General features: G+C 33.3%; 2 protein-coding genes across 3 annotated transcripts; one reads left to right on the forward strand and one right to left on the reverse strand.

The window, feature by feature from the left end:
* Positions 1–14,659: 14,659 nt before the first annotated feature.
* LOC116345752 (phenoloxidase-activating factor 1) lies at positions 14,660–17,968 on the reverse strand. Of its 2 annotated transcripts, none has more exons than XM_031775409.1 (8): positions 17,701–17,968; positions 17,393–17,588; positions 16,907–17,149; positions 16,810–16,841; positions 16,654–16,732; positions 15,597–15,904; positions 15,147–15,317; positions 14,660–15,042 (listed from the first exon to the last, which is right to left on the reverse strand). In XM_031775409.1, the coding sequence occupies exons 1-8, from the start codon at positions 17,843–17,845 to the stop codon at positions 14,885–14,887; spliced, it is 1,332 nt and encodes a 443-aa protein (XP_031631269.1). In that variant the 5' UTR covers positions 17,846–17,968; the 3' UTR covers positions 14,660–14,884. The 2 variants fall into 2 exon arrangements, with proteins under 2 accessions (XP_031631269.1, XP_031631268.1); XM_031775408.1 differs by having other exon boundaries at positions 16,633–16,732.
* Positions 17,969–20,474: 2,506 nt separating this feature from the next.
* Positions 20,475–24,425, forward strand: LOC116345783 (serine protease 7-like). Its single transcript, XM_031775463.1, has 6 exons — positions 20,475–20,953; positions 21,059–21,436; positions 21,626–21,658; positions 21,777–21,855; positions 22,190–22,476; positions 22,913–24,425. Exons 1-6 carry the CDS (start codon positions 20,881–20,883, stop codon positions 23,212–23,214), a joined length of 1,152 nt encoding a protein of 383 aa, XP_031631323.1. The 5' UTR covers positions 20,475–20,880; the 3' UTR covers positions 23,215–24,425.
* The last annotated feature ends 1,198 nt before the right edge of the window (positions 24,426–25,623 follow it).

Here is a 25,623-nt window from a genome sequence, read left to right on the forward strand (position 1 = left end):
CACAGATATTGCCAATATACAAACACATTTAGTACACATTGTACATGCATTTGGCAGCAATTTTTCATTTTTCATTATGTTTTGTGGTTTGTGATTTTAAGCATGTAACAAATATTTTATTGGCTTGTGGTTACAATTTTCCCCATTTATTAATTCAATATTTGAATTGTAATATGTCAATAGGTACTTCAACCATTTTTGAAAATGCCACAATTATAATTTTTTCTCTCTCTCCCATTTAATTAAACCACCATTCATTTATATCATATGGTGTGAATCACTATAGCTTCTAAAAAATGTACTGCATATCATTTCTTTTATGTTTAATCTGTTAATCTTTTTTTGTGTTTTCTTCTCGATTTTGAATGTCTCTTAGCCTCTCTTTATAAATTCAATTTCAAAGTATGAACGAAGTTAGCGGCCCAAATTCAATAATGTGTTGAACTCAACGCTGAAAAGGAGTCACGGAAAAAGTTTAAATACCATCCAATTGAAAGTTTGAAAAGTGATTGTTCATTTAATTTGGCTCGTTTTTTTTTTTTCGTTCAACAAAGGCGGCATCGCAGTTCTTTTATGGATAATGCTAAAGTCAAAAAGCGAAAGAATGAGAGTATCGTAAAAAAAATTGAGCATAATAATGAATAAGAAACAATTAGAGTGAATAAAAAGACTGTTCATTGGGTTTATTGTTGGATTTGTTGTATATGTTTCAAAAGTACAATGTCGCTGGGCTGTCATGGGATGATGGTGGTGGTTTTGTACGTGTCACAAAAAACAACTGAATTAAATTTTTTCGAAAAATTTCTATAAAATCTTACAACATGAAAAATAAAATAAAATTGACGCCTCTCTTCGCTCTTCTCTCCCCATTCAACCATTATTTATATTTTGGGTGCGATGTGATTCAATACGATGAGAGAGGCGCGCGCGACATGCTGCTCACACCAAAGCACGAACAAAAAACACGAAAGAATAAAAATAAAATGTTTCGCTAAATTTGAATATGAATTAAATATTACGTTTGACATTACAATTCGATTTCGATGGCATACCATTTTCTTCACGGTCTTCCCATTGTTCGATAATAAACGAAAACCGAGTGTCAAAAAAAATAAATCTGCCGTATTGTAAGTACAGGGAAATGAGGCGTCCAACCAACCAATTTGTGTGTTATTTTGATGACATAACGCCCGGCATTGTGCTCGACGTGCAACAAACAAAATATATTACTTAACTTACTTAGGATCTGTCATCAAATTGCATTTTGTGGAGATTTGACACTCTTGCTCACGCACTCCCGCTCTCTCTTTCTATCTCTCTATTTTGTTTTTTAATTTTATCTGCAATTCGATTTTTAATACACAATATTTCTACCTATTTTATTTTACAATCGCATAAAATTTATATTTTCGATGCTTAAATTCAAACGGTTATATTTATATGGATAAAATTGCGCATTTTCATCCCCAACAATTTATACATATTATACATTTTTTTTTGTTCGGTGTTTTCCGTTCGATTTGAAGAACAGAGTTGGTAAGAATGCGTGAACAAGTAACGTGCCAATGAAAAGATGCGAATCTCAGTACAGAAGCCGATGTAAATCAATGAGATGAAAATAAATACTGTTCGGGTTTGTTTCATTACTCAAGCTATAAATCTTTTATGGACTTTCAATTGCAAAGTGAACCGATTTCTTTTATGCTCTGCACTCTCTCTCGCTCTCAATTCATATTCTCTTCTCTGCGGACACCAAAATTAGCATATTTCAATAGTGTGCACATAAGTGTTTTAAATCTATACACGTCTTTTACTTGACGATTCCGGTCTCTCTCTCGCACACCGTGTAATCAATAGAAAAAAACATTCTTGCGACGCAATTCAACCGAAGCGTACGTATTTCTTTATTGAAAAGATGAAAATAATAGTTCGAGCAATAGTTTTCATTTTGTGAAAACGTGAAGGGAAGGTGCTTCTGCGATTTTGCATTGTTCGAAGTGAATGAACAAAAAAAAAAACAACAAAACCGAACAAAATCGGTTGTTTCTTTGTTTGTTGTATATCAATTGTATTCGACGAAGATGTGTATAAAGTTGTGCGTAAGACATTCCTTACCAGCTAAGCATGGATTGAAAGAAGCATATTCATATATTTGACGACGTATTTTTGCCATGTTTCAAATTCACCCCATGCACTCATCGGTTATAATAAACACGCAAATGTGTACGATGACGTAATTGTAGCGCGTATATAATCCAGACAAAAACGAACAGAACGATAGAATAAAATTTGTTGTGGATATTTGGTGAAATATTTTGTCTCTTTTGCTTCCCTTCGTCTATTCGTCAAACACACACACACACATACCATACCGTTTTTGATTCTCGAGAACACTAACAAAAGGAACGAAAAATCTATGTACAAAGGTATTTCAAACCAAAAAAAAATCAAAATAATAGTTTTACCCCGATTTTTTTGCCCCAAAAAAACATAGAATCATTTCGGTCGTCGTCGTTCTCATTTAAACGCGGTGCAAAGAAACAATACACCGATAACAATTGAATAACCAGTGTCATTTCATTGATACAGACAAGGCAGCAACAAGAGAAGAAAAAAAATCATAGAAAAACCAGATTCTATTCAAACTCGTCATATATTTGTACTTTGTAATATTTATACAATAACAATGGGCCGAAGAAGCGAAACAAAAAAGTATTAAAAAAATACTCCTGTGTTAAATGAAGTGCACATGTGCTGCTATTCATAACTTGTAAAATACCCTTCGACTCCTTTTCGGTCTTTTGCAATTTTTCGAATAGAGAGAACGCACTTCTTATCATATGTAATTAAACATATATGTGCTATTATCGCTGCAAAGCATATGGTGGAAACAACGAATCAATGTTAGATGAATCTTGACAAAAGAAAATTGTTGAGAAAAAACGCACATGCACACAATATTCGCATCCAATCACATGCAGCTTAATCGTTATTATTATTATTATGAATTTTTTTTTTTGCTTTGTTTTCTTGCATTGTGTTCTATTGTTTTCTTATACGAATGCAACTGGAGCGCTGGAAAGGATGATGCTCAATTATTTTCCACAAGGTTCTAATTTCAATTCAACCGACCATTGAACATTACCTGAATTTATTGGGGTTGCATTTCTTCGCATACGAATTAATGTCTCGAGATCCGAATTTCTGGCTTTCATTAAATTCATTTGGGCACCACATGTGACTTTGATAGAAATCGTTTGTGGTGTGTGTGTGTGTTTTTATCAATCGTCCCCTTGTTTTATTTCTTCACGGCGAAATAACACAAAAAACGATATTTCATTATTTTATTTCACATTGCACGTTTTACACAAGTAGCTAAAGTTTTTCCATTGAAGTTGACAATCTATTTTTCACTATTCACGTACAATCGCCATATATTGTATCCATATTTTTTTTTTTTTTGCAGAGACGGAGAAGAAGAAAGAGAGAACCATATACGACCAACCACAATAAAAGTATGCAAATTTTGTGCTAAAAATTCAGATTGGTTATCTTTTTCTGTTCTCTTCAAATAACCACAATCAACTGGTGAATCAATGAAAAGCCATTTTCTTAACCCCAACCAACCAATTCATCCGTCCACAAAACATATACATATATCGAAGTTATCTGAATCGTTCGATGCACATGAACCGCATTGATATGCTTTCATCGTATTTATTTTTTTTGACGATGAAAATAGACATTTTTATCGGATGTATATATAGTTGTGACGTGGATTGCGTAACGTTATCTCAAAATTCTGTATGTCTGCTATGAGTGCGTTGTTGTTGGTGGGTTTTTTGTTGTTGTTATTTTGTCTGTTTGTTAGTTCTGGCGGTAAAGTTTTGTTTTATTTGTTTGTTGTTGCTTTTTTTATTTAGTTATTTATGCATGTTTCAATCGTGGTTGACATTCAAATCGTGTCTTCACATGAATTTTCGATCCAATGTTGTTCGATTCGCAATTGAAAAATTTGCGAACATCTGCGATACGCGAAACTCCCGATTACCAATAATCAAAACACAGGAGGGGGCTTATTTTATTATATCATATCAACTACTTTTTTTTATTTAGAATATTTTTTTTTATCGAATCACGAACGGTGGTGACATGCAGCAGATTCTTTTTACGGTCTAAATAAACACATCATCAAGTTGATTTTCGTCTAATCTCATCGAAAAATAAAAATCCATTGGAGTATTTTTTTTAATCGAAAAAAAAATGCGGAAATTTATTCAAGACAAAAAAATATTCCGACACACTTCATTTGTTCAGCGAAGCTAAATCTCAATTTCAGAAATTGAATGAGATTGCGAGAGGAAATTCCCTATTGATCATATCTCTCGCTGGTTTAACCATAACCATCATACAAATATTTTAATTAACAAATAAAATATTCACGACTATATTGTTATTGTGTGTCACTCTCTCTTTTTTTCGCTTGAAATTGATTCAGCATTGTGCGCGGTTTTTTTGCTTCAAATCATAGTACAAAAATTCATCCAGTTTGGATAAATGAAAAAAAAATATTGCGTCCAAAAAACCACACAGAAGTATACGAAAAAAAACCGGCGATTGCCAACAGGGAATATTTTTTTTTTATAAAAATATGCATATTAAACGGTTCCTTTTATCTACATTCGATGTTATCGTGTTTTATTCATTCAATAAATCATTTGTGCAAATGATTGAAATCGATTTGTGTACGGAGCGTTTACTGCAAGAATTATTCACTTTTGTTTCGTCTTACATCCGGTATACTGCGCAAATATGTACTCACACAAAAAACGAATGAGAATGAAAAAAATGGTGCTCGGATAATATGGATTAATATGAAGTAATGGGAGATGATGAAAAACTGCTACCAATAATTCAAAGCGTGCAAATAAGAATCTTATTCTATCTATTGTCGCAATTCAACATATATTCAATTCGATTGGTTGTCGTGCGCTTATTTTTCACAATGCAATCCACTGTGCGCGCACCCGCGATGATAAAATAACATTTATTATTATGAAGCGTCGAACAATATTCACATGTTTTCACGAAATAACAAAGCCACCACGTAAACCAAAAGAACAACACACTCACACCGTATTGCAACCACCGAAATGAAATAATAAATACAACAACAACGAGAGACAGAGAGATGCAAGAATGAAAGAAAGAAATAGAATTGTGTACCGATTTTTTTTTAACATTGAATTTGTTTATAAAGCAAACAAATAATATATCAAATATTCATTCTCGTCATTGAACATGAACTAGATTAAAATTTATGAGCGCAAACGAAGACTGGAAGACGATGAAAAAAAAATATGATTAAATTAGCATAATGTAAAATGGATGGATGGTGGTGGTAAGCTAGTAAGTCGATTTTTGCACTGCATTTAGATATATTTTCGATGCGTACTGAGTACATTCTTTTCTTCTTGTTGTTGTTATTATTGTTATTCTATTTGTATTGCTACCGTGAAAAAATCGCATACACCAGAAGAAGAAAAAAAAGTGATCACGTTTATCATGCGGGGTGAATATCGCTATCGTTTACGCAATGACGGTACAAAGAAAATCGACAAGACAACGGCACGCGAGAAAAATATGAGACAGAGAATGAGAGAGCATAGAAAAAATGAAAAAAATTCACCGAACGGAATAAAATTGAATCCCATCGATATCAAATTAAGTTGAGCTGCATGGTGAAATACGCATCATGACAGCGAACGTGAATGCGCGATGCACGAATTCGCCATGTAATAAGATAATCCTTTCCTCTTTCTAACATCTCTATCGATACAGACACACACACACACACACACACACAATTCACATCATCAAACACCTTTATAGATCCATTTGAATGGAAGCATGAGTATTTTTTAATATATTTTTTTCATCTTCTCGTTTTCCGTGCAACTCGAAATAGTCATGGGCAAAGAAAGAATAGCAAGAATACTAAAATGGGGTAAAATATACGCGAAAACCCGCTCATCTATTCCAAATTAAGTGAAAATATATTTTATTTTGTAGATTGATTCTCTGTTGCTCGGCAAACGTGTGAAAAATGCGTCCGCTATTCGCATGTCACATTCTTCTCTCGCTTTGGCATTCCTTTTTTAAATGTGTTCCATCTCTCATTTTTTTTTTTTGTTTCGTCTCTTCTTGTGTGAGAAAGTGAACACAGAAACAACTTTAATTTGATTCTAGATTATTTCCTTGTTTATTCGCAATCCGCTTGGTTTCGCTACAATTCGAATTCACTTAGGGGAATTATTTCCGACAATGTTCACAAAATGATATATAAACTTTTTTTCTCATCACTTCGTGAATTTAATTTCCTTTGCACCTTATTTTCGACATTGGGAATAACAAAAAAAAAATTGTCGAAAAAAAATATTGACAAAAAATTGCTATAGTGTTGAAATGGGAAAAATTGATTAGTTTTATGCGATGATGCACACAAGTGCAAAGGCAGGGCTAAAAAGTTTCGAGCAAAAAAAAGTAATGGTACATTCAACATGCATGCATACACCATCGTCACTATTTCACCCCGTCTGAAACAAGTTGTAAACGATGCAGGTAATAATCGTCGAGTAGAGTTCAGTGCGATCGTCTAGTAAACTACATTTGAGTTAAGGATTTCGATTGCAATTTTTTTATTACCTTCTCGCATATCCAGGTGAAATGTAATCCATGAGAGAAAGAGAGTGGAAGCGAAAGAGAGAGAGAGAATGAGAAAAGATTCAAACTTCATTTGTGAATATTTAAATTGAATGTTGGAATTTAAAAACATTGAAACACAAAATTAAAAGACAACCATTTAGACAAAAGCTCTAATGGAATGATGCAATGATAATTCGACCCGGTGAACAAGGGAATTTAAAAAACGGGTTATATTTGAATGCATTCACACGGATAAGTAGTACCCATTATGTTTGTGTGTGTGTGTATGCCACGAAATAATATCACTACGATTACAGTGATTTCCGATCTGCGCTTTATCTTCTTCTTTTTTTTTCTATTTTATTTTGAAATTTTATTTCGTTTTGTTTCGTTGCCTTTTTTTCCTATTTCGTAATATTTAAGTTGCTTTATTGTGTTATCCTTTCTGCTCTATAATTTTGCTATTCAATGCTATGCATTTTTTTCCTTTCTTTCTTCATCTTTTATGTTGTTTTTCATCTATCAAATTCAACGTAATTCAATTCACAACCAGCAAATATATACATATATGCATTAGACAAAAGAATGGCATTTTTTCGAGGGAAATACATGCACACATACGGAGAGAACCGGTAAATACTCGGTTATGATCGCCTTCTTTAAAGAAAAAAAAAGAAGAATGAAAATAAAATTGGTGTATGTGAGTGAGTGTGTGCATTAGCGTGTGTTTTATGATTTCGTTTTGTAATCGCTCAAATGTACTGTTATGAATTTATGAATTTTGCGGAGTCTAAACATGGGTAATAGACATTCTTTTTAACGAGCGCAAAACGCGAAACGCGATATGGAATTCATTCTTTCTTTAGATTTTTTTTTTATTTTCATTTTTAATCTGGTTCACTGAACTAAACAACTAAACTTTAATAGCGATATTTCCTATTGAAAATAATAATAAAAAAGAGAACAGGCTGTGATTTTCCCTTTCGACATTCATTTCGATTTGATTGTAATCGTTGTGTACTTTGTGTGCGATATTTCTTTACAATATAATGCCATATCGTTGATTTTTACAGATGATATACACAATATATATACACGGAGTAACCCACTTATTATTATTTTGTAATGTTTGATTCCATAATTTTATTAAAAAAAGATGACATACAGAGAAAAACCGAAACGAGTGAGAGAAAATTGGAAAACTCAAATCCTGTGCATGTATTGTGGAAAATCCCAAAATGCGATCTAAAATAATCGCAATAAATATGATATAGTGTACCGAGGCATTGTGGCGGACAGTCATTGGTAATCATACATGTCAAATAGTTTATTTATGATTTCTTGAACCGTTTACACTCAGCAAATCGAGTACACACTGCGGACGAATGAATGTGTGAGAGCGCACAGCCACAGGCATTTGAAAAATAATTTAATAGTGAAAAGCGTGAGCATATAAATAAAACATGTGCGGAAGTTCAAATGGTCTCGGACACACGGAGATAGCGAATACTGTATGCATATAATATGAATCGTTACAAAACGAGACCATGGTGCATTTGATTTGATTGCTCTCTTTAGAGAGTGAATGAGTTTTGAGTATGTGTGACCGAAAACCATTTTACATGGCATTCTAATTTTGATTGTTGGTAAGAATGGGATTATATAATGTCTAAATCTCACAACTTTCCCCTTTTATGATTTTATTTTTTGTCACTGAAATATTTGAATAGCGCGTTGTTGTTCAGGTCGGTGTCCATGTGTTCTTATATTTGTGCGTTGTAACACATATTTAGCCACGGATCGACATATACGTACATATATGTATCGGTTTGGTTGTATACACACAATATGTGACAACTGGTATGGAATATAGCATGTATGACCATTAAAGTCGATGGTTCATTTGATTCAGTGAATTCAATGTTTTCACCATAACGGAGTGTGAAACAAGTACAAACAACAATCGTTTGCACAACCGATGAACACGACAAAGCATCGAATCGTTTTGACCAACAAACACACACATATACACACAACGAATAGCGAGTCGAACCCTTTTTTCAATTATTTTATTTACAAAAACTATAAGTCATGGATTTAATAACGGGAGCCATATAAAACATGTACAATATAGATATAATGAATTCATGTTGAACATCTATAGATGAATTTGTACGATATAGCAACTTATATATGAATAGATCGTCGAAATTGTGCAAAGGCTTTGTGTTTAAAAGAAGACAACAGCAACAAAAAAAGAAGATGAAGAGAAATCAAGAATACGCACACATGTGTTCTCATGTGTGATCTCTCTCTCTCTCTATCACTCCCGTTGGTTTAACTCTTTTTCATATTTAAATGGTGAGCGCGCAATGTTGATTCATTTTCAATTAGTTGCTTACAAAGAGCACATTTGAACGCGTTTGAATATAAATATACTATATATGAGTAATATGTGTTTATGTCCTTTATTATTGAAATATTTTATATATATATTGCCTTTCCACCAGAATGAATTTCCTAGTAACACGATTTCATACAGTTTCATTGTCACACGAAATCTCTTTTGTGTGCGTATGTGTGTGTGTGTGTGATTTCGAATTTGAATCCATTCTTATGAACTGTGAATTTCTATAGGCATTAGAAAAAGTAGAAGCAAAAACAAGCAATATACACAACAAACAACAGCGATAAAAAAATGTCGGCTTTTATATTTTCAAATATGCTCGATTTCGATCACATTCTAGCCCAATTCATGCAGTGCCTTTCATACTATTATTTGCTCGATGAAATCCGTTTGCCCATTGCAATAATACGCGAGAGATATTGTCATTTAAAATGAGATAAAGCCCAGTAAACGTATGGTGTCGTCGTCGTCATCGTTTTTGTTGTTGAGAATAGCAGTTGATGATGCTTTAAATTGTATATGTTTGTGCGATGCTCAGTATTTAGATTGAGATTTTGGATATAATGAAACAGTTAAAACGCATAAATTAACATCAAAAGAATTGAATTAATTCCATTAAAATGAAAGCATTCCCTTTTATTTCCCTTTTATTGTGCAATCCATCTTTTACCGATATTTCTCGCATCTTTTGCCGGCATTAGATTTTTTTTCAATCTCTCTCTCTCTCTCTATCTTGCTCTTGCTCAATTTCTCATCGCATGAATTTATGCAATTCTATTCAGTTTATTCATAATTTTTGTATGGCATTTTCATGGTCTCTACTCCTGTTTTAAAACTAGTTTATTTGTTGTTTTGTTCGCCAATGTGCGGTAGTATTATGTTTCTTTCTTCTTCTTTTTTTATTCAAATAATGCACTTTTGAATTTTCTACTATAATCACGCTTTTTTTTATTCCCCCTCTCTCTCACACATAAAATACTATCATTATGAACTTTATCAAAGGAATTTTAATCGCATATATTTGTAATTCCAATGCATAAAAATTGCAGTTGCCGAGTCCATAATAAAATGCATTTGGACGTACAATTTCTTTTAAAAAAAATACAAACGAAAATTCTATTACTTGCTCAATTGTCGCGGCATCGTGTAGAACCGAAAACAAAGATGCAATTGCGATGGAAATGTGGCAAATGACTTGGAATATATTTGCAATTGAAACAAGTTTCTTTTATCATAATCATGCAATTAGGTAAGTGGTGAGGCGGTGGCGTCGTCATCTTTGTCCATTCGGACAACATTCAAGTATCTCGAAATTCAGCCATAAAATTCAGTCGAAAGGAAATAATATCGAAAAAAAAGCAGATTGTCACAATGCATTATCATAGCAGCAGCAGAAACCAAAGCGATGAAAAACAAAATATCACATGAATACGAGCATTTTCCTATCACTGTTTCTATTTTTTTTTTTTCTCTTTCTCTTTATATGTTGTTTTTCATATTCTTTTGCTTGGCTTTTCAATGTTTTGATTTTCTATGGATAATAAACAATTCGTATTGTTATGTTATCCCGAAAGGATTGCACATTTAAACACGACTGCTTTTTTTCGGTTTCAATACACAATAGAGACGAGATTTCTTCTACCTCTCTCTCTCTCTCCATCTCTCTTGTGTATAGCATATAACGTTTCGCTATGGAATTTTATAGCGATATCGGTTTTAGTTTCTGTTCCAGATTATATGCGCATTATAATTTTTTCTCAGTCCTTTTCCACAATGCCTGATCTCTTTTATTCGGTATCTCATTCAGTATTCTCTCTCACTCACTCTCTTCATCGAATATATGTACGTATAGTTTGTGTTCGTTAGAGAAAACTAGTGATAGGAAAATAAAGGGATTTTTTAAGTACCCTTGAGACAAACACTTCATAAACGCTAACTTGTCCATTGAGTTTTCGATAAAATTCTCGTCAAATGTTTTTCCATTACTGGTCGATTACTTTACCACGACGATACACATTTACCACTTTTGTGTTGGTGCATGTGAACAAGAGAGACATTGCGTTGTGAAGATTGTGCACACTAGTGCCTTTGTCATTGTATCAATTTGTAACGTTATGTCGATGTGCGTATTGGTGATTTTTCCTTGAAACTTCTACGCTTTTTGTTTTGTTCGCCCATTTCTTCAAAAACATCATTCAATTTGGCGGCGACACAATCTTTCTTCGTTCAGGGGCTGGCGGGGGGAAGAGAGGAAAGACAGAAAAATTTACTTTGATGCATGTGTTCAACAAATATGTATCACACACGCATTTACAATGGACAGTGAAACGGTACCACTCTGAAGATTCCGTCGTTTTTTTTTTGTCTTAACAGGCACACATGCAATGAATAAATACACACACTTATTCGTGCACACGTTTTGATTTGAGATTTGGGGTTGATATTAATGTATACGAAATAGAATTTAGTTGTTTCAAACATATCACGTCATACAATTCTCCAATGGCCTTCACCGAAAAATTTGTTCAAATAAAGGCAAGCATTGACTCATTCCACTCATTTTCAACCGATGAGCATTCGCTGTGCAATTTTATCCAATTTCCTTCGTGTTAAATTTTAATTTAAAAAAAAAATTGCCACCCGTTATGCCGGTCTGGTAACGTTTCGTGCATATCGAATGCGCCACCAGAAAAAGAGACAGACAGAACAAACTTCGTTTTTTTTGCTCATTGCAGAAAAACGAAAAGTAATCATAATAATAATAAAATTATTATTGCGCAATATTCACCAGCTGAACCGACCACACACTTGTGTAGATTACACATATTTAATCACTATGGGACCATCTTTTTTTCCACATGACATTGCACACGCACTGCTTCGACAAATCTTCTTTTTCCTTTTTTTAATTAGTATTTGAATTATTTTCGCTTTTACCACATGACCAATGACAAAAAATATGCAACATACTCTACCACCATACATATGTATGAGCGATATATGCTCACATCATTTGTGATATTGACACATAATATTTATGCAGACGGAAAACAACACGAATTCATATATATGTTTGACATTCATCTGAATATTTGTATGGTTTCGATACGAGACCATTTCATCATCAGTGACAGTTATAATTTTTACTGAGTAATGAATTCGACCCAAAAATGACAGAGAGCTCTCTAGGTGCTATACATAAATGTACACACACACACGCGCGCATTAACAAAAATCGATTTACTTTGGAACTGAAAATCCGAAACAAATCCAACAACAATTAAGATTAAGAGTTATCGCCATTAACAATCTCTATGCAATGCCTTATGCAATGTGTGCTCTTCGTAACAATGTACTTCAATATCTTATTTAGAGACGTTAAAAAGTATGATGTTTTTGCAATCAAAAGTGGTTCGAGTGGTGGCAGTCGATTGGAAAAGAGCGATAGAGAGAGAGAGTGAAAGCTGGAAATTGAATGGCTAGGGTAGGTCCGCTATGTGTCACCATAAATTCACAAGTTGTGAAACACAAGTTCATGTGTTACAAAGCAAACAATAGATTCTCAGGTCTTTCATCAATTACTTGAAGTTCATTGTTTGAATGATTTCCCATTTAAAATCACCGATGGTGAGCATGAGCCAGCGATAGAAAGAGAGAAAAAAGGGAGCAGAAGCCATCGAATACATTACTTGCGATTTGACAACAATCAGTTTGAGCTAAACAACAGGAAAATGACTAGTACTATGCGAAGATGCAACTAACAATAGCAATTCAATCAATTGCGTACGTTGTTCGGCAACTATAACATGAAACATTCCACATTTTGTACATGTATGGTGTTGTATACAATGCGTCATCGAAAATTACGAATTGACATTTGACAATGGTCGTTCTGCTCTCGTTGTTCGGTCTCTTATTTTATCCACAAGTATACATCATGTGGAGTTTCTAAGTCTTTATATGTTTTATTTTGGCATAAGCATGTGATTGAGATTAAAATTAATAAGAGCCAACACAATGCCAATCAGAAGGAATTCCGTCTTTCATACACGCTACAACTATGGTCGGCACTTTTTTACGAAGGGACAAAATCCGGATGTTTAAATGTTATGAATGTGCGTGTGTGTGTGTGTGTATTTGCGATGATTATGATGGGCAAGAAAGACCTGGACGCGCAATTTACTTTTTCAAATCAAATGAAACCTTATTATGTTTCATCTTTTTCTTGTTCATGTTGGTTTGATTTCAATTGAATGCGTTTCTAATTTGAAACAGGAAAATATGACGGATGCCGATTTTGATGAATCAAAGAATCGTTACCATCTATTAAGTAAATTAGATTACGAAAGGTGCAATTTGGTTTATACGGTCAAACGCGTTTTTGAGCCGCACACACACGCACACGCGCTTGTTCGTATGACGATTTGATCTCTAATCGAGATAATTTTCTCATTTTTGGAAACACAAAAAACAAACAAACACACACGCATCTAATGCCCATGTGAAAACGACAGCCCATTGTTATTGATTGATTGAATATTTGCTTTAAAAAAAACAACAACTTGTTTTTCCTTCAAAATAAAACTATTAAGTGTAATGAATATGGGGTGAGTACACTTGATGTGCTCGTATTGATGTCTAAACTTAAACTCATCGATGCATAAACGCAAACGCCCAAACTCATTTGACGCACACATACACTGTGAGTTGAAAACTAAATTATGTTGCCGCCAATTTTCAACCCTTGTTTGTTAAATACATAATTATTACACCTCCATGCATATGTGATATTTTATGTTATCACTTATCATCTCATATTTAAATACAATTAAAAGTTTTGCCTTCATCTTTTTATCGTCTTTGATGTTGAAAAGTCAGTTTGAACATTTCAGCGCCAGTTTAATCAAGTTATCCACCTTTGGTTCCACCACTATATAGAATAGAGAATGAACGCAATTTCACTTTACCACATCGAATTCATAGACACATTAACTATTTTATACGATATGAGAGTTTAATGCTCATTTTGAATATATATATTTTGCCAATAGAATGTTGGCATAAAAACTACTATACACATTATAACTATACATATTTTGCGCACCATACTGTTGTGACTTTTAGTGAAAGAGAAAATTAGTGGAAGGTACAACACATGGTAATAAGTGAATTTTATAAATTATTACATCTGGATGCTAAATATGATAAAGTGAAATATGTAATTTACCAGAGTCTTGTTCTCGTTCTATCATTTACATGGACTTTTTCTATCTTTCACACGCTCACACACACTCGCATACATCGAATCTAATCATAATTTGTGTTATACCAAAATATTTAAAAAGTTTGAATTTTCACAACAGTTTCCACATATATATGAAAACATCATATATTTTGGTGTTATGTTCTCCATTATTAAGTGATGTATTGCATTGCACCGACATCGTCTATATTGGACTTTGTTGGTGTTTTTATTATTTTGGTAAAATACCCACATTTCGGACATATTAAAATGCCAAATTTTGGCGATATTCATTCACCCAGGGATTTAGATAATGAAAATGCCACAATTTATTACATAAAAATGTACACGTTTTTTTTAACATATCTGTACGGTGTTACAAACCAACACTCACAGTACATTTGAAAACATGGAATAAATTAATTTAGACGAACATTGAATAACTTAACAACGAATAATCTTTCTATCTCTTTCTCAAATTGAGAAATCTCAATTGAATATTTCGGTGTTTGTGTGATTTCGAGTCGATGTCATTTCTCCAAGGTATTTAGTATCCATAACATATAATATTCAACATTCGTGTATACTCCACTTATTCCAACTGTTCCACACTTTTCTGCACCAAAACTGACTATGCCGGATGCAACCCAGATGCCATTTTTACGATCGTAATACATAAGTGGACCACCTGTTTGAAAAATTCCAAATGAATGTTTTGAATATATTTATTTGACACCACAACAACAACAACAACAACAAAAAAAACGAATAAATATAAAGCATTTGTCGCACCTGAATCACCCAAACAACTATCTTTCGCTCTCATACCGCCGGCACACACTTGGCCTGGTCCAATGTTTATATTGTAAGATTTGTATGTATTGATGCAATCGTACATGTCAGTGATGGGCAAACGTACTTTCAATTTTATTGAACTTGATACATCACCATATCGTTTGAATACTAATTTGATGTGCATGAGGAAAGCATGAAAAACCACACAATAAAATGAAATTAATTAGATGGTTGAAGTTAATCAATCGAGAGTAACTGGTTACTCTCTCATTAACCGCATAAATTGGCTGGCACACAATGAAAGCAAATCTTGGAACAAGTGCAAGTGATGTGTATGTGTATGTAAGTCACCCGCCATCGATTGATTCATTTTGTTTTTGTTCAAGATTTACTTTGCATGTAAAGTTGTGTGACGCACAGAACAATTTTTGTGTTTGTCTTCCATACCATTGGTTGATCCCCATCCTGATGATGTTAATTTATTACCGGTAATTAATCCACTGCTAAGGCCAACGATGGGCAAACAAATTGGTTTAATGTATTTTGAATATGAGACATTTGTATTGAGCCGAACGAGAGCGATGTCGTGATGTTTGTCTCTTGATGCATCATTATATTGTGGATGAACGATGATTTTTTCAACGCCCACATCAACAACCGGATCAGCACATTTCAGAATTTGACCACTTTCCGTTTTTGATGGCATACAATCTTGTTCCGTTTCAATATTATATTCGCCCAGGCGGATACCTTTTCTATGTGTTTTTGAAATGTTAAATACAAGACACTGTTTATTCGTATACTTTTATAAGAAATGTGAAAAGTTTTGTTCTTTTTTTTTCGTCAGTAGCGCTGACATTGTTAGCGAACAACTACGACAATGACAATAGCAAACCATTAAATAACAGTGCTACACTTAGTTGATTAGTGTGTATTAATCAGACATTAGGCTCGAGCTATGCATATAGCGGCTGCTATTTTATAGGTGCTATTCATAGGCGCTATTTAATTCGTGTGCTGTGTATAACACCGAGTAGGAATATCATAGCCTACTATTCTTTTGTACATTTGAATGTGAGTACGAGAGAGATGTAGAAAATAACGCACAATATGCATAAATGCATTAAAACGAGATAAATAGCGCCTATGAATAGCAGCTATGAAATAGCAGCCGCTATATCCATAGCTCAAACCTAATGTCTGGTATTAATGAAAATTGCGAGTAAATGACAGAGCAACAAACAAATTTTCTCAATATTTCTCCGAAAAAAACGTATAGATTATGGGTGTTTTTGGTTTAAACATTGATATATTAGAAGGTAAATACGGGATAGGAATAAAATGGTTTATAGTGGAGTATGTGAGTGCTATCAATCTTTGAAGCAGCTTATTTTTTTTTTATGCACTATCAATAGAATTGAACTATTTTAATTTTAATTAAGCGTGAGTCATCTTATATTGAGACTATATTCGTTCAACGTACAAACCAGATTTACTTTCATACAATTGGCCTGTGACACAATGTGCAGCGGTTAATATATATCGGTTATTGATTAACGATCCCCCACAGCCATACGGTCTACCTATTGACATTGTCAAAATAGAAACAAAATGAGCATTAACGATCGATCCACGTTTGAGTCACATAATAAACACTTACTCGAATTAGTATTGTATATCAGCAATGCCATCCTGTAAATTGATGATAATTTAATTTAAAATTAAGATTTTCTCTAAGTCACAACAAATTTCAATACCATGGAAATTCCCATATGCTGGTAAAATCACCGCCAAAAATACGTTTTCCCGAATGATATCCGTTACCGCAATCGGTTTTCTGTGGCAATAAGCTACTTTCTTCGTCGTCTTGATCGAAACGATCGGTTATCATGAATGGTGCCCCAGCCTGGAATGGTGTTACGATTGGATTTCTGTCATCATCGGCTTTGTTATCCGTACTCTTTGGCAAATTTTCGAGGTCAATAACCACCGAGGGATTGCTACAATTAGATTTCATTAGGCAACTAATTAAGCAACAACGAAGTAGTATATCTAAGTCATTGGAACAAAAGTGCTCATTTCATTCATAATTAACAGTAATTTAACACATCAAATATATGCTTATGTGTAAATATCTATGTTTCTCTTTATCTCCATCTCACACTAACTGGTCGAAAACTTTAATCAGACACCGAGATATTGAGATATGAGCATTGAAATGAAAATTTGTAATCACAGCTCACCGATATGAACTCGAACCATTTGAACAGCATACAATGGTTTCATCCATATAAATTCGATTGTCACATTGTAATTCACGCATAAAATTTATGTTTTCGGTTGTTATTGAATTTATGTATAAATTCATGTACGGTATACAATTTTCTTTAATTGTGCACGTTCCGTTCGATGTTTCATTTGGGATGTGACACTTGGTACCTGAAACAATAACAACAAATTAGTTCTTATAATGAATTACGAATATGCACATAGCGATCAATCACGTGTACGTAGATAAGATATATATTTTTTTAATTTTTTGACGAAGTACCGATTGAAGAAATATAACTCCATGATTGTTGAGCCGAACTAAACAGAACAATAAGAACGATAATGAGTGAATGAATTGAAGATGGATTTGATCTAAACATATTTGGTATATCCACTGAATTCACTGACAAGCGGCCAGAATACATACAGTATGTGAAATAAGAAATCGTTTTTTTTTTTTCTTCATTTTGTCGTTTATGTCTGTCTTGTCATCTTGCGAAGAGAAAGAAAAAAATGGTTATCAGTATGGTTGCGTTGTCATTCTTTCTTTGTCTATCCAATTTCATATAATGCGATGCGTTCTATCGTGTGCGCTTTTTTCTACCATCGAAATAGAAACATCGAATGTTTGTTGAAGCCTCAATTGATTTAAAACAACGGAAAAGAAAAAGAAGAAATAAAAACACACGCACACACATTGTACGAAGGTGAAGAGCGCAACGAATAACATTAATACGTCATAAAACCAGTTTTGCTTGATATAGAGGGACTATAAAGAGCCACATAACATAAGCGTCGATTTGTATACTTTGAATTTCTTTGTATTTTGATTGCTGACAACAAGGCCAAAGAAAACAAAACGACGCACCAAAATTGGATGTCTTTTTGAAATTTCATGCTCGTGTCGATCGTTGACTGCTGATTAAAATCCGCATTTTTTTGGGAAATCCATTCAAGAATAGACTTGAATTTTTCGCATGAAAATCAAATAAAGAGAAAAAAAAGAGAAGTGTTTTGAACATCCTTCTACGAGAAAAGAAACCACACTTTACACATGTAGACATACAACGGCATAATATTGTTTGCATATTTATATGTAAAAACATCAAAGGTGAATTATTTATTTGGTTTGACCTATTTCAATTTTCGATTTGTAGCGTTTTTTTTTCTATCGCTTTTTATTTTATTTTTAATCTGAATTTGCACAGTTTCACATTATTAAGCAAATAATTCCCCGAGGCTATGCCCAAAGTAATTTCCAACTATTTAGTTCATTGAAAAGGGTGAAACTTGTATGCATTCAAAAGTGTACTGTTGTGTTTGAGATTTTGTGAAAACACACATTTATTATAATAATGGCGCGTATTTACTCTTTTTTTTTCGGATACTATGTGACGAATAGGAAACATAGAATTCGTGACCTCAAGAACTCAACCGGCCCATGCAATCACAAGTACATTTCTTCCGATTTAAAAAAAGGAGAGACGAGAACATGGCAAAAAAAAACAAGGGTTAGAACATATATTTTTGATTATCAGCAAAATCAACTAACGAACGGGAAAAAATTGAATTTTCGATAAATTTGATTCACTGTACCATTTATGGTTTGCGATTTGCATCGGTTTCTTTTTTGTTCAACATACGTACACATTCGACCTTAAAATGTATTCAAGAAGAATCTGCTATTGCGTTTTTTTTAGTGGTTGTTCGCTATCGTGAAAAGATGTTACACTTTTAACATTAAATTGAAAATGATTTAAAATGCGTTTCAGGGCCGACAGGACGTTTGGATGATATTTGACAGGGTTATTGGACATGTAACTAATAGTCAATGGAAGACAGATAGAATCAATATTGTGCATGACTTACATTAAAGATGTTCAAATCCACATCGATACACATCGGAACTGTTTGTAAATCAAATTCAAGTAAATGTCAATTCAATAGAGGAGGAACATTGAACACAACAAAAAATCTGATTGTGAACCCTTTTTTTCAACTCATCCTCCTTTTTATATGTGTCTTGTTTCACTTTTCGCATTTGATATTCCATTAGCATTTTACAAGTTGGCGCACCGGGCATATTAAGACTGCGAAGAAGAGAAAAGAATTACCAAATTGAAGCAAAGAATGAAAGGATGTAAAAAAAGAGAGCACAACGGTCGATCAAACCAAAAAACACGTGAATATCATTTCTTGGTGAGCGCAAGGGAGTGGCAACGTAAAAAAAAGATCATGCACTTTGAATTTGAAGAGTGTTTTGTTGCACGTCCTCTCCGGTTTTTTTTTGTTTGAAATAGAAGTGTTTTGCCATTTTAAATTTGCATGAAACAGAATAAAAAATGCGAACTATGCATTATTCATGAATATCAAAGGTTTGCCAACATCAAAGCGTGATGAAAATCAAAACACATGGAAAGCAACAAAAGTTTCAATTCAAAACAATGACGCAATTTAATTATTGACATGGCAGAGAACTATGAAACACATGATGACAACTTGACTTCGTGAAAAAAAAGCAGTTTGGCTTTTCAGGGAATTTTTTTTGCACCCTTTTAGCACGTGATGCTTTTTAATCGAATGTTCATTTCAAGATTGAAGGCGATAAAATGAGTAACACAAACTTAAAATACACACCAAATGTTTATTAAACTATGCTATTTGCATATGTTATCTGCTTAATTTCGAAACGAAGAAGATATATATTTTTTTTAGAAATCTTTCTTTAATTTTCAATGTCAATTTCAAAATATCCAGTTTTTCGTATCAAATAAACCAATACATATTTCGTACGTTATTTTAATTTCACATACGAACTATAAAAATACGCGTATTACCTATATTCTTGATAATAAACTTGATTCATGCAAATTGACAAACACATTGAAAGCACGCAAAAATAAACGGCAGCTGAGATACGAACAAACAACGAAAAAAAAAAAAAAAAATATCAATCTGGTTTTCATGTTAGGATTGGAGCTCAAAGAACTCTGTATCAATGAAATTGCAATCAGTATAGTTTCAAGTTGGCATTTGACAGACGCACGCGCGATCACATATTATACATCAAATTTTATATTATTTTTTCTTCTTCGTCACACCAGTCAGTAATTTCTTCACGAAGCAAACAAGTTTGTGAGTGATATGATTTTCCGTGAAATTCTATTCGAATTAAATGAACGTCAATTCAAATTACAATAATTTAATTTAAAAACAACTGAATGCATTCTCAACGCAAGTTCACAAATAGTGATTCATGACATTTTTACTTAACCTGTTAGCGTTTTTCATAGGTATATTATTATCTGTGTGATCGCTAAACCATTTAGTTGACTGTTGGCTGCTATTGATAAAAGTGTTTTGCAGTGTGTCGTTAAAAAAGGTGCAAATAAAACGCTACATCTGAAACTCTATAAAAAAAAAAAGGTTCAATTCAATTTAAAATCAATTCGTTAGAAGTATGTTGCAAATTGTTTGCATATCATTTTTATTATTGGTAGTATTTTCATCGATTCACATATCATATGCACAAAGTACGTATGAATTGCATTGAATTTTTCTTCATCTCTCGGTCTGTATCCGAATTTGATGAATGATAAAACACGTATGGCAAATTGATTTCACTATATTTCTCATAGCATATTGTTATACGCCCGAAAATAATCCCGGTGATTGCCGATCAATTTACGACTGTCCAAATGTTTTGGCGCAATTTCAAGGTCGATTAACACCTCGTACAACGAACTATTTAAGAAGTCTTCAATGTGCAAACGGTGGCGGTCAATATCCTCATGTATGCTGTGCACTGTCGTTCATTAATTTTCCGCCACAGTCACAGCCACAGCCACCGACACTACCATCTCCACCACGAAATCCATCAAATAGCAGAGGCAGTGGAAAAAATTTACCGGGTCCTGGATTGTGCGGTCTCACGTCACTAGGTACTCGTATTTTCGGTGGCGAAGATTCGGCATTGGATGAATATCCCTGGATTGCTTTATTGGAATATCAAAGTCGTAAGTTTCGCTCTTCATTTCATTAAGTCACGTTGAGCTTGTGCGTGTGTGTGTGTGTGTGTGTGTGCTGTTCATTTTTCTCTGGAGAGTGGCAAATACATTTCGATTAAGACGAGAAAGATAGAAAAAAAATTGCATTCATTTCAAGTGATAATGTGATTTCATTATGTTTCATTTGCAATCAATTAGGTAATCGACGAGAACGAAAATTAAGCTGCGGTGGTATGTAGTCACTTTGTCCAATTACATGCTTAGAATGTGAACATACTGCTTACGGATAAAACAATGAATGTGTGTACACACGCATTCTTGCTTGCAATTTTTTTCCCTTTTTATTTAGGTTCTTTAATAAATTCACGTTACGTTCTCACTGCTGCCCATTGCTTAAAAGGCGAAATCGAGAATCGAGTCGGTGTATTGTGAGTAGACATTAATATGCCAATGGTTCACTTTTTTTTTCTATATCTCACGCTCACTCTCATCTATTGAAATGATACAAATTCGTTCGTGAGATAGTTGAGTGTGAGTGGTTTAAGAACAGTATGACGGCTAATTTAGTTTGAGCAATTTCATTGATATTTCTGTTGTTTCGGCGATATGTTAATGTATGTATATTAGAACAGGCGAATACAGAATAAAAAAGTCCAAAAGTAAAAGAATAGACTTCAATGAGATTTTAACAAAGGAAAGACACTTATTGCATTGTTTTTTTTTTTCATTCGTTTCATTCGTATCTGGAAATAAATCAATTAGGGTTGCTGTAAGATTGGGCGAATATGACCTAACAAAAGAAATTGATTGCACAGGGAATACTTGTGCCGATCCCGTTTTAGTTGTGGGCGTTGAACAGAAAATACCGCATGAAGGCTATAATGAGAAAAATAAAAATCGCGCAAATGACATAGGCTTGATTAGGCTCGATTCGGAAGTCACATTCACGGATTACATCAGACCGATATGTTTGCCATCATCAGTAAATTCTCCAAGGACTCTACCAAATGAAAGACTCGTTTCAGTTGGGTGGGGTAGAAGCAAAACAAGTAAGACATTTTTGAAACAAAAAAAAAAACAAATCTCATTCTCTTTCTTTCTTTCGCGCTTTATCTATTGCTCTAATAAGGTGTTAATAGGCGTGCTTTATGATGGCACAGTAGTTTAAATGTGAGATATGCAATGAAAATGCAAATCCCGTTAAAACCTCTGTAGCACATGGCACGTGACGACACACCTAAAATTTAGTGCTCCAATTACAAATAGAGTTAGACGATGAATAAATCGTCAAGTGAATGACACTCAATTCTAAAACTCATGGTGATAATTACAAAGAGATAATTTTATAAGATCTTTCTTTTTGTCTTGCTTGTCTATTTGCATTAAAATGTTTTGCGCATCACCATTAATGGTGACAATGTTGTAATTTATGTATAACATTCTTCTTTTCTTTGTTTTTCTTCTTTTTTTTTATTTAAAATGCAGTGCGACAAACGCCAAAAAAGCAACACGTTGTATTACCAGTGTACGATCATAGTAGTTGTGTTGGCAAGTATCAAACACTTGGAATATCGGTCAACAATGATCAAATATGTGCCGGTGGCATTGAAGGATATGACACATGCGATGGAGATTCAGGAAATCCACTGATGAAAATTTCATCAACCGGTTGGGTGGCCGAAGGCATTGTATCATATGGCCGAAGCTGTGGATTAGACAATTTTCCCGCCGTTTATACAAAAGTGTCTAATTACGATAATTGGATTCGAAGAAATTTAAGAGCATAAACGTGTACAGTGATTCATCATCGTCATCGTCATCGTCATCATTAGCATCATCACTACAATCAAAACAAGAGTTGCGGTTCATCCACTAAGTTTTTTAGGGGAACGAAAAAAAAAAACTGTATGGTTTATTATGTAAATATTTTGCAATAAATATGTTATAGCCAACGTCGTAATACACAGCACATATCGACGCAGATTTTAATGCTCATAATGTGCATTAAAAACATACTACGATAAAAAAGCACATATATATTATAATAATTTCAACTGAAAGAATTGTCGCGCGGATACATTTTGGTGCATCTCCTCAATTTTTTGTTGTTGTTCTCTTCTTGTCGCTCATACACTTTTAATTCGTCCCATATTTTGACGCACTAAATCTCTTTCTCTCGAATATCAATGTGAACGACACATACACATCAATAAAAAAAACATTTCCAACGTATTTTTGATTCCCCGAATCGCAGTCAAAACAATGAACAGTGAAAACCAAAACGAAAAAAAAAAAAATGATATAAAGTCGTTTACTTTTCCATCCATATCGATATATGCTACAGCAATAAAAAACAAAAGCAAAATTTTATGCGTTTCTAAAATTTATATTGTTTTTATTTCATACCGTGCATAAAACCGAATATTTTCAGTTCATATCGAAGAAATGCGACTGCGAAAAAAAGGAGATAACGAGCACAAAAAGTAGCAATAAACTACAGAGAGAGAGACAAAAGAAACGGAATGGATATTGTGTATGCACTTACATTTTCGAGAGCAAGAGAGATGTGTCAAAATGTCTCTCGATCTGTTTATCGTGCGGGGTCATTGATATACAGTCGATTATCTACTTTTTATAATTAAGGACATTCATTGTGCTTGTTATTATTTTTGGAAGAAAAAAAAATATGAACTATGAAATAAAAATGCGAGAGAGTTTAGGAAAAAAAGGCACACACTCATACATACACAGAAAATACCTCCCCACTGATTTATTAGTAGTTAAATAAATAACGACCCGAGCGATGATGCTTTTATGGATTTCTCAATGCAAACAAATAATTTCTCGCAGGACGCATTAACATTTAAAAATGTCTATCGTATATTTTATCTGAAATGTCAGTCACAATTATTGAAATAATTACAACATATATAAATTTGTAACATTGATTTGATAGCATATTAAAAATGTATTGTCATACACACAGCATGAAATTGAACTTTATTATTTTTTTTTTGTTAGACCTATTGAACAATTTTCAATGTGAGTTTTCTTTTCTCGCAAATTTAAAAAAATAATAATAATATTGAAATATAATACCTGCAAAATAGACTGAAATGCTAATAAAGAGAAAAAAAAAACATAATTTTTTATATTGAAGACGTGTCGGTGAATAACAACTGTTTCGTCGCATAGGATCACTCTCACTCTCATTGCGCAATTTTTATGTACAAATAATATCATTGCTAATGCACATGAACGCATATACGCATAATATAAATGCCATAATACCGTTGTATATATACCATAACGCACCATTCTCTAATTTATGTGAATCATTTTTTTATGGGATGCATTTTTTATCGTTGTCGAAATACATTCGAATGCTAACGTTACTTAATCAGGAGGAATCATCAGGGTGAGAAATGTCATTACAACTATTATTATTATCGAACGAATGGAAAAGTTTTTTTTTTTGTTTGTTTGAAATATCGCGAAAAAGAAAAAAAAGAACACAAAATATTCACCGATCCTTTCTGAATCCCGAAATCTCCTTTTGTAGCGTAAAAGAAATAAAATTAATAAGCGAAAATGAACATAACGAGAACAATTGCAATAAAATGAAGAAAAATAAAATAAAAACAGTACATACATGAAATTTAATGCGCAAAAATAAAAAAAACGGCTGTACAATCCACAATAATATAATATGTATTTTTTTTGTATATGTTTAGTTCAACCTCAATAGCTATTATTGCACTCCTTTCGATTTTGCGCGCGGAATATTGAATAGGCTTACTTTTTAAGTATCATATATATATATATTGTCGTTAAATGGCATCAATTCCCTTATCGCTTTGTAAAATATATTCGGCAACGCGTTGTCAACAGAGAGAACATGACAGATGTAGTGTAGAAAAATTGAGCGGAAAATACAAGACGAAACTAAAAAAAAGAATTTTACATTTCCATTGACGAATCGGTTGGCGAATTGGAATATTGGATGCATGAATAAATGCCGTTAAAAATAATATCCATTGAAGCGAATGTGTCCAAAAGTGTATGTTAAATTGAACGAAAGTGTGATACGGATGATGCCAATGCATTTAAATGAATCGGAATTGATTGGATTTGGTGACCGAATGAAAATGCACCACCACCGCCAACATCACTACTACCATCATCATCATCATCGC

Source organism: Contarinia nasturtii, unplaced genomic scaffold, assembly GCF_009176525.2.
Source record: "Contarinia nasturtii isolate CC-2019 unplaced genomic scaffold, AAFC_CNas_1.1 Cnas_scaffold_1371, whole genome shotgun sequence".
Classification (NCBI taxonomy): Eukaryota; Metazoa; Arthropoda; class Insecta; order Diptera; family Cecidomyiidae; genus Contarinia; species Contarinia nasturtii.

Bases quoted from the DNA above. Each gene is read 5' to 3' on its own strand.
- LOC116345752 (XM_031775408.1), bottom strand. From the start codon at position 17,845: ATGTATTCTGGCCGCTTGTCAGTGAATTCAGTGGATATACCAAATATG. The intron at 17,589-17,700 runs GTACTTCGTCAA...TTATTGTTTCAG, and splicing joins GAGTTATATTTCTTCAATCG to GTACCAAGTGTCACATCCCA. The intron at 17,150-17,392 runs GTGAGCTGTGAT...ATCTAATTGTAG, and splicing joins AATGGTTCGAGTTCATATCG to CAATCCCTCGGTGGTTATTG.
- LOC116345783 (XM_031775463.1), top strand. From the start codon at position 20,881: ATGTTGCAAATTGTTTGCATATCATTTTTATTATTGGTAGTATTTTCA. The intron at 21,856-22,189 runs GTGAGTAGACAT...TAAATCAATTAG, and splicing joins GAGAATCGAGTCGGTGTATT to GGTTGCTGTAAGATTGGGCG. The intron at 22,477-22,912 runs GTAAGACATTTT...TTTAAAATGCAG, and splicing joins GTGGGGTAGAAGCAAAACAA to TGCGACAAACGCCAAAAAAG.